This window comes from Scyliorhinus torazame, chromosome 11, assembly GCF_047496885.1.
Source record: "Scyliorhinus torazame isolate Kashiwa2021f chromosome 11, sScyTor2.1, whole genome shotgun sequence".
Taxonomy (NCBI): Eukaryota; Metazoa; Chordata; class Chondrichthyes; order Carcharhiniformes; family Scyliorhinidae; genus Scyliorhinus; species Scyliorhinus torazame.
In genome coordinates this window covers 139,258,119-139,274,220 of record NC_092717.1, presented here as the reverse complement: position 1 = coordinate 139,274,220, position 16,102 = coordinate 139,258,119, and the positions used below count along the sequence as shown (strand labels likewise).

General features: G+C 44.7%; 1 protein-coding gene across 1 annotated transcript in view; it reads left to right on the top strand.

The window, feature by feature from the left end:
• LOC140385547 (chloride channel protein C-like) overlaps positions 1–16,102 on the top strand; it is a 209,185-nt gene that overhangs the window by 72,957 nt on the left and 120,126 nt on the right. Inside the window, exons 6-8 of the mRNA XM_072467798.1 lie at positions 716–959; positions 4,913–5,107; positions 9,737–9,825. Coding sequence (XP_072323899.1) covers positions 716–959; positions 4,913–5,107; positions 9,737–9,825 — 528 coding nt within the window. The remainder of the gene's footprint in view (positions 1–715; positions 960–4,912; positions 5,108–9,736; positions 9,826–16,102) is intronic.

The window sequence follows — 16,102 nt, the reverse complement described above, 5'->3', positions numbered from 1 at the left end:
CCTCTCAACCCAGTCCTGGCTTAGTCTCACTCCTCTCCTGAGCCCAGCCTTGACGCAGCATGTGTGGCAGACAGCTAATGTCTCTCAGTGACTGTCTGGAATGAAGGCGAAAATCTAGGAAGACGTCTACCTTGCCTTTATAGTCATGAAACTGAACGTTTTAAACTCCTGCTGAATTTGGAGTGGGGACAAGATTCCAAAGTGTTGGGATTTTATTGAGCATTCATGAGATACAAATGTGGCTCCCAAGATAGATACGCGGGACTTTTGACCCGCATTTAACCCGCTATGACAGTCAGGAGAAAAAGATTCCAAAGAAGTTTCCCGACGTTGGGAAATTGATTTTTGGCCTCCCGTCAAATCTTGTTCCCCCACCCACCACAATTCCCGCTGCTGCTGGGAATGGAAAGTTCCACCCTATAGAAATGGATTTCATTGAATCACCAAAGCAGATTTTGCATTGTATATTGGCAGCACATAACCCGTTTATTTGTGTGCTACATTTATAGTTCAGAATTGCCTGGTGAAGTCGATGAGTTCAATGTCATCCCAGTTTTTCTGCCTTTTTTGAAAAAAAGTGTCTGGAAGTATATTTTCCGATCTTGTGTGAAACAGAATTACAACATGTCTTAAACTATGAAACATTCTTTTATTTGCAGTCAAATTGTTCAAATTCCTGTTCAGAAGCTCTTCAATGGCATTGTATGTGTTTCAGGAGAAACTTCATCACTGCAGGGGCAGGAGCAGGCATTGCCTCTGTATTCCGAGCCCCTATGGGTGGACTTCTATTTACATTTGAAGAGGTGGCTTCTTTCTGGGATATCAAGCTAGCCTGGCAGACTTTTTTTTGTTGTTTGATGGCTGCATTTACCACTGATCTCCTGTCCTCTTCGTTCTGTGGATTTGTTTATCGGGGCCATTTTGGATTCTTCAAGGCTGAAGAGAGCATCTTGTTTGGGGTATGTTCAGCAGAGAGCCATTTGACAGAACTCCACTAATTTAATGTGAACTGCTTATTGCTGCAGGATTTTCCAGACAGTGAGACAGTGAGTGGGCAGCACGGTAGCACAAGTGGATAGCACTGTGGTTTCACAGCGCCAGAGTCCCAGGTTCGATTCCCCGCTGGGTCACTGTCTGTGCGGAGCCTACACATTCTCCCCTTGTTTCCGTGGGTTTCCTCCGGGTGCAGGTTAGGTGGATTGGCCATGCTAAATTTCCCTTAGTGTCCAAAAAGGTTAGGAGGGGTCAGTGGGTTACGGGGATAGGGTGGAAGTGAGGGCTTAAGTGGGTCGGTGCAGACTCGATGGGCCAAATGACCTCCTTCTGCACTGTATGTTCTATGTTCTACATCTCATGCGAGATAGTAATCAGAGTAAATTGCTGTTTTTATTTCAAACAGAGGGACTGAAGTTCACATTGGAATCGAGGTGCATACCAACTAATTATATGTTTCACAAGAGACTAGCTATGCTCTATTTGCAGAAGATAACTATTTTTTGTAAAGCTCTTGTTGAAGTGTAAATTTACAATTCAAAAATATGGATTTTATTTTTCATAATATGTAAGGGTGGGATCATTGCTGTCATGTGTTTACTATGAGCAGGAAAAGAACAAGTTAATGACTGCAGGTGAGAATATGCTGTGCTCTTTTATCTCTTTTTATGATATCTCTGTGATAATTGGGTGGGTTAATTCAAATTTGACACAAAGATAGCAACTCAGAAAACCACCACCAATATGTTTTTTTAAATTATTGTACAAACAAACATTAAGCTGGAACTTACAACCCTCAAGGGAAGGGTTGTTAGATGGGGAGAGGGGAGCGTGGCTGTAAATTGTGTGCCATGCCATGGATGCCATTCTGGGAACCTACCCACCAGCCCCACTGCAATTCTATCACTCGTGGGCCAACCGAGGCTCTAAATGGCCAATTAATTATTCACTAATGAATCCATGGTGTGAGGGATCCATGCTAAGCATACAGCTGTTAGTTTCACTGCTCAGGCTGCTGGCTGGACATAAGGGGTACTTCCTTTGCAGGCCCCCTGCCAATAAGAGGCCCTCCCCCAAGGCCACCCTACCCCAACATTTCTCTTCCCCTGCCCTGTCTATCCCTAAAATGAAGTTCGGAGTGGGGCAGTGGCAGCATGGATACAAAATTGGCTCAGTGACAGAAAGAGAATAGTGGTGAACTGTTTTTCAGACGGGGGAGCTGTATAGTAGTGTTCACCAAAAGGTTGGTACTAGGACCACTGCTTTTCCTGATGTATATTAATGACTTGGCTGTATGGGGCACAATTTCAAAATGAGCAGGTGATGCAAAACCTGGAGTTATAGTGAACGGTGAGGAAGAATAGTGATAAACATCAAACGATATAGATTGAGGTTGGTGGAATGGATGGGCACATGACAGATGAAAGTTAACGCAGAGAAATGCTAAATTATAGATTTGGGTTGGAAGAATGAATCAAGGCAGCATAAACTAAAGAGCAAAATTCCAAAGGCAGTGTAGGTACAGTGACAGAGTATATGTGCATGAGATGATGAAGGTGGCAGGCCGGGATGAGTAAATGGTGAAAGAAGTATATGGGCTCCCAGACATTTTCAATAGAGGGACAGAGTACAAAAACGCAGAAGTTCTGTTCAACTTTTATAAAATACTGTTTCGACCTGAACAGGGGTATTGTGTCCAATTCACATTACTACATGTTAGGAAGTGTGAGAAAGCCTTTGCTTAGGTGAACAAAAGATTTATGAGATGAGGGCATGAGGGGCTTAAGTTGTATGAATAAGTTAAGAAGCTGAGATTGTTTTTCTTGGAGCAGAAAAGGTCAAGAGGAGATTTGGTAGTGGTGATCAAAATCAAGGCAAATCCAGACAGAATAGGTAGAGAGAAAATGTTCCCATTGGTGGAAGGTTTGAGAATTAGAGGACACAGATTGAAGGTGATTGGCAAAAGGATCAATGTGACATGAGGTAAAATGTTTTTACCCAGTGAATCATTACAATCTGGAAAGTACTGCCCCAAATCATAAATCCTTCCAGGACCTTCAGTATTACCTTTGAAACATTTCCGACAGTTCTGGACAGTTCAGGGATATTTCTTTCATAGTTTAACTCATGAGAAACTTTTTCTGCAATTTGTTTAATATCTCAGCTCATGACTATCTTTTTATGGATGCCATAGAAGGAACCATGCTGACTTCCAGTGGCATAATGTAGAGGGTTGGGGTGCATGGGGTGGCTCCTGCTTGAGAGCACTTTTAGTTTTAGTTTTAGAGGGTATTTTCTTTTGAAAGCCCACCTAATTAATGGGATAAGGACCCTATAGAAGTGAAATACCCAGAAAAGACAAAGGAAAAGAAGGTGGGCAGTAGTGGTTTGCTGGTGGAATTGGAGGCGTCTCAGAGCTCGACCACAGATAAAATGGCAGTGGCAGCCTCTGGGCTCCGGCCAGTCCACTAATGGCCGAGGAGCTTTTGAGTACCTGAGTGAAAGAATTTGAGTTGTGTCGGATGACCTCTGGAAAACGATGGAGGAGGCCTTGGCCTCCATACAAGTGGCTCTGGAGAAGAGCAACAAAACCGTGAAAGCCCATGGAGCCACGATAAAAGAAATGGGAGTGGCCCTTTATAGACAGAGTGATTAGATTGCCTCACTGGAAGCAGAGACGTCTCTGGTGGCCGAAGCGAATAAATCATTGAAGGCCAAGGTAAATGATTTCGAGAATTGGTCCAGGAGACAAAAGAGGGAATGGCTAAGGGAGAGAGACGAGCTAAATTGCTCTTGCAGGTTTTGGCACAGGTCCAAATGGCTTAATGGTGTCTTTTGAATTGTGGGGCTGCATGAAGGGATGGAAGATCCAGCGCCGGCAATTGTCACTCTCCACTCTGACCTGGAAATATATCACTCTTCCTTCACTGTGGCTGGGGAAAAATTCCCTCCCTAACTCTAACAGCACTGTGGTGTACCTACATCTCAGAGACTGCAGCGGTTCAAGAAGACACCACCATCTTCTGAAGGGCAAATAGGGATGGGTAGTAATGCTGGCCTAACCAGCGACGCCCACATCCTGAATATGAATTAAAAAAAGATACTCAATGTTGATTTGGATCCATGTCTGCTAGTGGCCATTTTTGGGGTATCAGACTTGCCGGTGCTTCAGATGGGGGTGAAGGTGGATGTCCTCGCCTTCACCTCATTGATAGCCCGGAAACGAGTTCTCCTCGTGGCTGGTGGTCTCCTACTCTGCCCAGTGTCTCGGCTTGATTGGGTGACCTCATGTCTTTCTTACATTTGGAGATGGTTAAGTAAACCATTAGATGGTCAGTAGACGGGTTCTACCTAAGATGGCAGCCATTCATTTATTTTTTTAAGGAGCTAGTCATCGTCAGCTGTTAGTGGGTTTAGTTTAGTTTTTGGGGGTTAGGTTAATATGTGCTTTAGCTTGTTAGTCTCGTTCTTTTATTGTGTGACTTTGGTTAATTTTGTTGTCTGATTTTGTTTATGACGGAAATTTTTTAATATGCGAATTAAAAAAAAAGGAATCAATCCCATCTACTTAAAATGTATTTTTTTGTTCCAATTTGCACCGCTTGATTATTTTAAAACTCAGAGCTCCTTTTAAAAGGACGGGAGGCAACTATTCGATTGGACTGAGAGGATTGCAAACCTGTTTTAAGCCTAGTAGGGGGATGCTGAGGCCAATGACAACATCTGCGATATCAACTGGAATGGGAGTTTCTAACTCAGCACTGACCAGGGATCGAAGACTTCCTGGTCCATATAGCTTTGTTTCATCTTTGCTTTACCAAATCTTCTATTTTTGTACTTGAACTACCTGTGGCTCTGAAAGGGTGAATGCTTCTCAATTTTAAAATGCTAGTCTCCTTTTTGATTTCTGTTCATCCAGGTTAAATACTTGCTTGACATGAATGTTTTAGTCTTCATTCCGACCATTATCCTGGGAATAATAGGAGGTCTGCTGGGAGCATTGTTTGTCTCCATGAACATGAGAGTCAACAAATTCCGAGCAAAATTCTTTAACCTAATTAAGCATGCGTTTTTGCAAAAGGCGTGCAAGCTCATGGAAGCAGTCCTGATTCTGGTGAGTTTCCTGTGATTTTACTGCTGAATGCAAATTATTTGATTAGTTTGTTTCCCTAACATATTCACTTGCATCCTCCTGTTTGATTTCACATCTTTCCACCTCATGCTCCACTCCCAGCCGATAAGCAGGAAGGCAGCCAGTAACAAGTACGAGTCCGAGGTGCGGCAGTTGCAAGCTCACTTCCCTTTCTCCCATGCAAGCAACTGGCAGCAGCAACAGGCGCATCTTGCCCTCCGTCCAACCAGTTGGAGCTCTGTTTCCCCTTGCCGTTGTCCAGATTTCAAAGCCTAAAAAAGGCGGCCAGCATACAGAATAACACACAAGGTCCGGAAGTAGGGTTACAGCCAGGAGCAGCAGGAGCTCAGAGAAGAACAACCTGCTTGTAACAAGCCTGAGGTTCACCAGTGTGAGCTACTCAGGTGACTAGGGGATGGAGCTCCCTGCTAATTGGAGGAACTCCCCACAGAATATAAACCGTGACCTGCAAGCAGTTCGGGGAAGGATACCCTGTGGGCAGCGGAGAGGAGGATTATCGGTTATTGGATAGGCACATGGAGCACACCAGAATGACAGGGAGTGGGATAGCTTGATCTTGGTTTCAGACAATGCTCGGCACAACTGTAGCACAATCAATAACTCACGAGACGAGATGAGAAGGAGTCAATCGATGGCTTTATTACGCAGACTTGTTCCCCAGCAGCACAGTTACAGAATGCGGCTGCTGGGAGAACCCAGGCTCTTATACTCCGCCTTACTGGGTGGAGCCAGTAGGCAGCTGATCCAATCGGGACCCGGCGTCTATCCACCAATAGCCTCTCGGCATCACAGGGTACCGTAATACCCCTAATGCATACCACCACAACAACATCGAGGGCCGAAGGGCCTGTTCTGTGCTGTACTGTTCTATGTTCTATCTTCTATCTTCTTCTGGTGCACTGCTCCATTTCAGTTTGTGCGGATATCTTTATCATAAGCTCTGATACACAACTATTGCTATGCTACTGAGCTATCATTCATTTTATTTGTAAATGGAAATAGACCAACAGAACAATCAGGTGTCCTACCCAAAGCGAGTTTGTGCACATGTGCACATGTGTACATTAGATTGGTCTAAAAATTTAAATGAAGGATTAGAGGTCTATATAATTTGAAAAACATAAGGTGTATTGAAATTGTGGCCTGGATATGGGTGTGGAGATTTTGGCAGAAAGTCTGCTTTCTCTATACACTTTAGAGATTCAACTTCACAGCGTGTGCCTTTTCTCCTTCATAGCTTTCCCACTCAAAAGTTAGACTAATTGACAGGTTTGGCTGCCAATCAGGCTGGGAAGTCTTTTTATGGGAGGGGGAATGTAGGATGATCTCCTGTTCTTCTTGGTCCACAAACAAATTGTTAAGCACTTAACTTTCTCCCTGAATCTGTCCTTTCCTCCATTCTTAAGATTCTTAGACCTGGGAAATCCAGTTGGTCAATGTCAAATCTGCAAAATATGTTAAATCAGAGGCTATCCACCTCACATTCAGATATCCAAATGACTGACCTGCTTCCTGGGTGTGGGCTGCCTATCTGTACCTTGTCCTGTGTCCGTGAAACTCAGAACTTGGTGGGTTAGAGGCAGGTTAGGGTTTTGGGTTTGAGATTTAAAAAATGTCAACATCTGACCTGATCCGACTGTTTTGGGGGTTAAACCTCATCTTTACATATCCCCACAAATAAACCTAAAAATTCAGAAAATAGTAATTATACAACTTAATTTAGAAATTACATTGTGTGTTATTTTTGTAGGGGTACTAAAATGATCAAGCTAGAAACTTGTGATCCTCTATTTGAAGTAAGCCAAGGTTGGGTTCCCTTTAGAGCAAAGCAGCTGCTATGTCACATATACTGTCCATGTACCATATATCAACTACGTTCCTGCATAGCAAACAATCTGTGCGTGGAATACATGAATGATAACTTGAAAGTTAAGGGCTGCTGTGCAGTTTCCCAGTAACAGCGCAATTGCTAATGACAGAACTGCAAAATTTATATTTGGTATCTATGCAGTTTAATGCCCTGATTAGATGGGATAACTTGCTTGGAAAATAAATGAATACCAAAACTCCTTACAAATGATTGTGGCATTCTTATTGTGCCTGTATGTATATGGCTACAAGAGTAGGTCAGAGGCTGGGAAATCTGTGGCGAGTAACTCACCTCCTGATTCCCTAAAGCCTATCCACCATCGACAAATTACAGGTCAGGAATATGATGGAATACTCACCTGGATGAGTGAAGCTCCAATAACAGCCAAGAAACACAACACCATCCAGGACAAAGCAGCCCGCTTGATTGGCACCCATCCACTACCTTAAACCTTCACTCCCTTCACCATCGACACACAGTGGCAGTAGTGTGTACCATCCACACCACATAATTCACTGTAACAACTCAGCAAGGCCATTTCGACAGCACTTTCCGAACCCGCAACCTCTAGCACCTAGCAGGACTAGCAGATACACGGAACACCATCACCTGCAAGTTCCCCCCATGTCACACACCATCCTGACTTGGAATTATATTGTTGTTTCTTCACTGTCGCCGGGTTAAAATCCTGGAACTCCCTCCCGAACATCACTGTGGGTGTACCGACACCACATGAACTGCAATTGTTCAAGGAAGTACCTCACCATCACCTTCTCAAGAGCAAATAGGGATGGGCAACAAATACCCCCTAGCCAGTGACACCCACATCCTGTGAAAGAATATGAAATAAGGGGCGGGATTCTCCGACCCCCCGCCGGGTCGGAGAATCGCCGGGGGCTGGTGTGAATCCCGCCCCCGCCGGTTGCCGAATTCTCTGGCACCGGATATTCGGCGGGGGTGGGAATCGCGCCGCGCCGGTTGGCAGGCACCCCCCCCCCCCCCCCCCCCCCCCCCGGCGATTCTCCGCCCGCGATGGGCCGAAGTCCCGCTGCTGGAATGCCTGTCCCGCTGGCGAGAATCAAACCACATTTTGAACGGCGGGACAAGGTGGCGTGGGCGGGCTCCGAGGTCCTGGGGGGGGGGCGCAGGGTGATCTGGCCCCGGGGGGGTGCCCCCACGGTGGCCTGGCCCGCGATCGGGGCCCACCGATCCGCGGGCGGGCCTGTGCCGTGGAGGCACTCTTTTCCTTCTGCCTTCGCCATGGTCTCCACTATGGCGGAGGCGGAAGAGACGCCCTCCACTGCGCATGTGCGGGGATGCCGTGTACGGCCGCTGACGTTCCCGCGCGTGCGCCGCATGGCAAAGGCATTTCCCGCCAGCTGGCGGGGCGGAAATCAGTCCGGCGCGGGCCTAGGCGCTCAAGGTGAGGGCTTGGCCCCTCAAGATGCGGAGGATTCCGCACCTTTGGGGCGGCGTGATGCCGGACTGATTCGCGCCGTTTCTGGCGCCGGTCGGCGGACATCGCGCCGATTGCGGAGAATCCCGCCCCTGGTCCCCGCAGGGGGTTGACTTCAGTGGGGCTGGAAGATGCTGCCTGCAGGAGGGGGTGGAAAACCCCACCCTCTGTTACTTTAACAAAAAGAATCCCTAATTAACCTCCGGCCTGGCACAGACTGTTCCTGGATTAACGAGCACCCAGGTCTATACAATATTGGTAACGAGTTGGCAATGTTCTTTCATAATGGAAACAAAGGGGAAGAGGATTGACCTACTGAGACACAATTTTGCTGACTGTCAGCCAAACTGCAGGTGATCTGTTTTGAAAGTGCCAAAAAACTGGTATGATATCCCCCTCTCACAGCACCATTACCAAAGAATATATTTCCAGTCATCATATTCACTTTGTTTGGACCCACAGTGCCTCAGCTGGACAGACCTCACACTTGACAAGTAGAGCGGATCCCACAATTTGAGAAGCAGTGGATTAGGGATAAATATGGACTGAAATAATAAAATACTCTCCAGGACAATATAACTCATGAGGTGCTTGGCCTTGAGCAGGAGAGAACACATCAAGAATGGAAAGCAACCTGTTGGAATGAATGATGGAGACAGACACACTTCTTGCGGTTTAACTTGGTTATCTTTTGGAGCAGGGATTATTTATTCTCAATTTTCATTCAGAAGATTAAATGGGTGGGTGTTACCAACGTAGCAGTTAGGCAGAAGTGGGTTTTCCTCTCTTTCCACACTTTCTTATTCTCTTAATGCTTTTTGTAGCCATGCTTTTTCACCCCTTCATAAAAGTTCATCTATTTTTTAAAAATACTTTTATGTTACACCCGACATATATTTCAATGAAAGCTGCATGGCTGGAATCCAATCCATATCAATGTTTAAACATTTGTTTGTCAATTGAGACACAGAAAAATAAAATTGGTGAACTAATAAACACACAGTATCATAAAATTTGTAAAAAAAAAAAAATCCTGTTTAGATTTTTGAAGATTTTAATTGGACAGCAGAGCTTCATTAAGTGACTGTCCTTTTAGCATGCTTTTAAATTTGCGTGTAAAAGTATTCAAAATTTTTACCAATGGTAGTTTTCTTATTCTCGTGCAACTTTTACATTAATATCTTTCTGGTAAAGATACCTGTAGTTAGAAAAAAAGATGAATCGTTTGTAAAGCTTGGGCTTTTGCGAACACTCTATTTTTCAGTTAATCACAATTACGGTTACAGTCTATGTGCCTTCCTTCTTCCCATGCACATCGCTCTCTAGCCGTATACACGGTGAACAAGAAAACGGGTAAGAACACATTTTTTTCTCTTTGCAATTGTCTATCTTCCCTCCACTACCCTCTTGAAACTTTTGGATCCTTAATGGAATGCTACCTCATAGGAACTCTTGCCACGTCCAAGTGGCCATTATTTATGTGTGAGATTTGACAGTGAATGTTTGCTGGCCATTCACCTGTGTAAGTCATTCTGTTCCCATCCATTGTTCAGGCACATGTTTCCTTCAAGGATCACTAGATAGTCATCTCCAAGACCTGTGGTATACAGTGAGTGAATCAATCAAATTCAGATTTTAATTCCATGGAATGCCAGGATTCTTATTCATATATCAGAGATTAAATTCTGAGTCCTGTGATTCTTCTCAATTTCCCATGAAACCTCTATATAAGTGGCCTTGTTGGTCAGGCATGAGACTCATGGTTGATCATTTCTTTTCTCTTCCAGACTGGTGCAGATGAGATGGTTTTAGTGTCCCTAGTGTCCCTACTGTTGCCCTTATTAACTAACTCAGTACCTATCAGGAATTGGACCTGTGACCTGAACTGCATGGTTCAAAGCTGGTACTTTTACCTCAGAACCAAGTGAGAGCCCCAGGTAGCACATTTTAAATTTACACCGTACTTCATCCAGCTTGAAATTATTTTGTCTCACTGCCACCAATAAACATATTACCAGACCCCTTTCCTTTTCACTGTTCACTCAGTTGTGTCAGATTTTATTCTTAGCTGAGTTTTCACTCATATGATATTTCAGTATGATCACCTCATATTATTCTAAACTCCAATGGGTATAGGCCCAGTCTGCTCAACCTTTCCTTATAAGCTAACTAACTGCTTCATCCCAGGTATCAGTCACGTGAACCTTCCCTGAAATGATTTACATGCAATTATATCATTTCTTAAGTGAGGAGACAAATACTGTACATAATACTCCAGATGCAGTCTCAGCAAGGGCCTGTACCACTGTAGCAACACTTAGCTACTTTTATATAACATTCTCCTTGCAATAAATGCCAACATGCCATTTGTCTTCCAAATCACTTCTGAATAGCTCTGCAGTCACTCTGCATTTAAATAATATACTGCTTTTCTATTCTTCCTGCCAAGTGGGCATGTTCACATTATCCCACAAATATTGCAACTGCCAAGTATTTGCCCACTCACTTAACCAATCTAAATGCCTTTGTAGACTTCTGCCCTCTTGACAATTTACTTTCCTATATATCTTTGTGTCGTCAACAAAGTTAGCTACTATACATTAGGTCCCTTCACCCAAGTCGCTGGTATAATGTGATGAATATTCGGTCCCTTAACCTAAGTCATTGACATAATGTGATGTAAGAAATTGTTAGAGATATTTATTATTGTTGCAGTAATGTTTTTAAAAGCCTGAGTTCAGGTACATATAATCTGTTGCAGTAATATTATTATAGAAGCTAGGTTAAGGATGTAGACTCTCTGGCTGTAAAATATACAATTAAGATGTTGTAAAGGTGAGATCATCATTCTGTCCAACCATGTATGTGCATACAAAGAGAAGTTTAATGGAATTTTGTTATGATTGCTGGAGATTATCTGGAGAGTAGCTAATTTGTTACATTGGGTGCGATTCAGCAACCCCGTTGCTCCTGGCAGGGATCCGGATGCAATGGATGAACTGCACGAGATCCCCAAAGTGGACTGCGTGCTTGGCCGATGACGAGTCACTTGATATGCTCCGCCCGGCACAAATTGGATCTCAGCCCCACTGGGCCATTGCCAGTGTGCCCAGGTGGCACTGTCAGGGTGCCAAGGGCACTGTAAGGGAGTCAGGTGCACGGTCAGGGTGCCAGGCTGGCAGTGAGAAGGTGCCTAGGTACCAGGTTGGCACTTCCAGGGTTCGGGCCCGGGTCGCTCAATAAAGCTTGGGCCTGAAAGCGGAGGTGCTGGTGGGGGGGGGGGGGGGAGCATTAGGGCTGCCATTCAAAATGATGCCTCAATTTATGAGGAGTCATTGCTGCTGGCAAGATCAGCTCACCAGCATGAAATCTCTCTTGAGTGTGGCCTCGACGGGGAAAAATATCCTGACAAAAAAGCTAAATTCCAGAGGTGAGATGAGAGTGACTGCCCTTCTTATCAAGACAGCATTTGACTGAGAATAGCAAAACTGAAGCCAATGGGTATTCAGGGGAAAAACTCTCCATTGGTTGGAGAATTATCTGGCTCAAAGGACGATGGTGTTGGTTGTTGGAAGTCAATTACCTCAAGTCCATACATTCCTCAGGGTAGCGTCCGAGGCCAAACCACCTGCAGCTGATCCATTAATGACCTTCTCTCCATCATAAGGTCATAAGTGGGGACGTTCATTGATGATTACACAATATTCAGTACCATTTGCAGTACTTCAGATGCTGAAGCAGTCCATGTCCAAATGCAGCAAGACCTGGACAATCTCCAGGCTTGGGCTGACAAGTGGCAGGTTACATTCGCGCCATACAAGTGGCAGGCAATGACCATCTCCAACAAGATATAATCTAACCATCGCCCCATGCTGAATCCCCCACTATCAACATCCTGAGGTTTATCATTGATCAGAAACTAAACTAGGCCAGTCATGCAAGTACAATGGCTACAAAAGGAATCCGAGGCTGGGAATCCTGCGGCGAGTAACTCGCCTCCTGACTTCCAAAACTGGTCTGTCAACTACAAGGCACTAGTCAGGGGTGTGATGGAATACTTTGCACTTGCTTGGATGAGTGCAGCTCCACCAACACTGAAGTAGCTCGACACCACAAAGCAGGCTGTTTGATTGACACCCCATCCACAAACATTCACTCGCCCCATCACTGACGAACAATAGCAGCCATGTGTACCATCTACATGACACACCGCAGGAACTTACCAAGGCTTCTAAGACAACACCTTCCAAATCCATGACCACTACCATCTAGAAGGAGAAGGACAGCAGATACCTGGGAACACCAGAACCTGCAGATTCCCTTCCAAGTCACTCACCATCCTGATTTGGAAATATATTGCAGTTCCTTCACTGTCACTGGGCCAAAATCCTGGAACTCCCTCCCTAACAGTGCTGTGGGTGTACCTACTCCTCAGGGATTGCAGCAATTCAAGAGGGTAGCTCACCACCACCTTCTCAAGGGCAACTGGGAATGGACAATAAATTTAGGCTAGCCAGCGATGTGCACATCACCTGAGTGAATGAGAAAAAAGGCTGACTGGCTTGCCGTTACTGGCTCCTTGACTCCCTCCTTTCTTGAATAGTGATGTTATATTAATAAATTTCCAAATCACTGCAACCTTTCCAAAATCCAGCAAATTTTGGAAGTATTTTAAGAATCTAGTATGCAGGCCATCGGTTCCAGGGGATCTATCAGCCTTTAGTTCTAAGTTTTTCCAGTACCTTTTCCCGAGTGATTGTGATTGTTTGAAGCTCCTCCCATTTATCTCTTGGTTTTCAAATATTCTTGGAATTTGAGTCTTCTACAGTGAAGAAAGTCACAGAATACCTGTTCATAGCTTCTACCTTTCCTTGTTTTCCATTATTAGTTCCCCATTCTCATTCTCTAAGTGACCAACGCTCACTTTACTTGCTCTTTTCTTTTCTAAATACATATCAAACCATTATTATCTGTTTTTATATTTGTAGCTGGCTTTCTCTTATAACGGAGGACCACAGATATCTCAGAGGGTTGTATGGCTGGTGGAGATGACAGGGATAGGCAGATGGGAGACCTTGGAAGGAATTGAAAACAAGGAAGAGAGCCAAGAGCCAATGTGGCCACAGGGTAATGGGTGAAGGGATGTGAGTAAGGACATGCATCTTTGGATGAACTCAAGTTTAAAGAGGGAGGTTGACCAGGATTGTGTTGGACTATTCGAGTCCACACGTAACAAAGGCATGGATGAGGGTTTCAGCTGCGGGTGCGGAGGCACATGCAGAATATGGCGATGTTATGGAGGTGGAAATAGGGAGTCTTAGTGATGGAACAGACACAGAATCAGATATAATTCCAAGGTTGTGAACAACCTGATTCAGCCTGAGGAAGTTGCTAGGGAGAGGGATGGAGTTGGTAGCTAGGGAAGCAAATTTGTGGTGAGAACTGAAACCATGGCCTTGGCCTTCCCAATATTCAATTGGAGGAAATTTCTGCTCATTCAATACTGAATGTTGGACCAGCAGTCTGATAATCTGGAGAGACAGAGCAGGGGCTGAGAGAGGTGGTGAGGTAGAGCTGGATGTCGTCAGTACACATGTGGCAATTGAAGCTGTGTTTTTGGATGATGCCACCAGAAAGCAACACGTAGACAAGAAATAGGAAGGGGCCAAGGATAGATCCTTCAAGGACACCAGGTGCAGGAAGAAATGCCATTACAGATCATTCTCTGGCTCTGTTTGGATAGATAAGAATGACCCAAGTGAATGCTACGCTTTTCCGCTCTTCACAATGTCTTTCTTCAAACATTCTTCTCCTTACTCCTGCTCAGTGTCTAGTCCCCTTTCTCTTGCCATGTTAAAGAAATAATTTAAGTTCAAGTTGTAGCTTCTGGTGCCAAGTGAAATAATTATTATATTAATGACTCCACAAAGCTTGGTCAATATTTTTCACATTGCGATATGGTCTTTGCTACTTGAATGGTTTCCTGTGGACCAATATGTGGAGGCAAATTTATGAAGTTTGTTATCAGAGGAAATTAAACATTTATGTGCCACTTGAGAGTTGAGTTCAAGCCTAGCTTACTCAAAGCTTTAAGGTAATTTGCTGCACTGTTATGTTTGCAAGGGTTGGAAGTGAGAACTGGGAGCTATGCAGAGTACTACTGAGCTAAAAAGTTAGATGAATTACCTTGGGCTTTTGTGCTTTAAGGTACTTTTACTATTCATTGGATTTCAGTAACTTCATACTAGACTGTCAGTCATGCACTTAACTGCCTGGTAATATATTTAAATAACTTATGGCCTGAAATTATTTAAAGTTCTATATGACTCACAAAATATTTACAGATGTGGGATGACATACAATGTAAATTGTGTGTATGTATTTTAATAAAGTGTTTGAGAAAGCACCACACAATTGAGGGTCATGGTATAGGAGTGTTAGTGTCAGGTTGGATAAAAGAGTTGGCTTAAGGACAGAAAAGAGCAAATAGAGGTAAATGATTGTTTTTCAGACTGGAGAATGGTAGGCAGCAATGTTCCCAAATGGCTGGCGCTAGAACCACTGCTTTTTTTCTGATATACCGAATTGAGTTGGATATTAAAATACAGGTATCCCTGTTTAAAGCAGATTCTAACAGTGCATTTTTGATTTGGCGTGTTTTGTAAATTAGGGATACTCCTTGAATAGGGTTGCCTCCATTTTTACTTTTGCATAGTTACTGCATATGCCCAATCTTTTATTTTAAAAGTTTAAAAAAAAACTTAGTACCCAATTTCTTTTTCCATTTAAGGGGCAATTTAGCGTGGCCAATCCACCTACCGTGCACATCTTTTTGGTTTATGCTACTTCACCCTTGCAGGCACGGGGAGAATTTGCAAACTCCACATGGACAGTGACCCAGGGCTGGGATCGAACCTGGGTCCTTGGTGCCGTGAGGCAGCAGTGCGAACCATTGTGCCACTGTGCTGCCCTATGCTCAGTCTTTTATACAGAAACTGCTTCTCATTGCTTTCCTCCACCGACCATCCTACTTACTGCTTCCCTCCCCCTACCCTCCTCTCACCACTTCCCTATCCTGACCCTCCCTCTTGCTACTTCACTCTCTTGATCCTCTTGCTTGCAGCTTCCTCGAACTTCCCGTTCACCACACCCTTTGCCGACCCTTCTGCATTCTCCTTCCCCCAAACCTCATGGTCCTTCCCAGTTGCTCCCCTTATGCCATCCTTCCGTTTTACACCATTCATCACTTTCTCATCCCAAGCCCTTGACACTTGCTGCTCACTGCCCCACCTGCCGTCCTTCCCTTGAGCTCTCGCTGGGAACAGGAGGGGTGGGGAGGCTCGGAGAAGGAATGGGAGGGTCAGCGAGCGGGAGGGTCAGGCTAAGCGGTGAGGGTTGGGCTAAGGGCATTGAGCAGGAGGGTAGGGTAGGGGATGAAGTGGGAGAAGCAGTAAGAGTTAGGGTCAAGGAGGGATCGGGCGGTTTGGGATAAGGTAGTGGGTGGGAGGGATGGGGGAAAGGTCTGGGAGTGGCGGAAGTGGCAAGCAGGAATTGGAGATAAGTAGAAAGAATTAGTAAGTTAGTAAAAGTTACTAAGAGGACTTTTGTACCGATTAGAATCATGACAGGC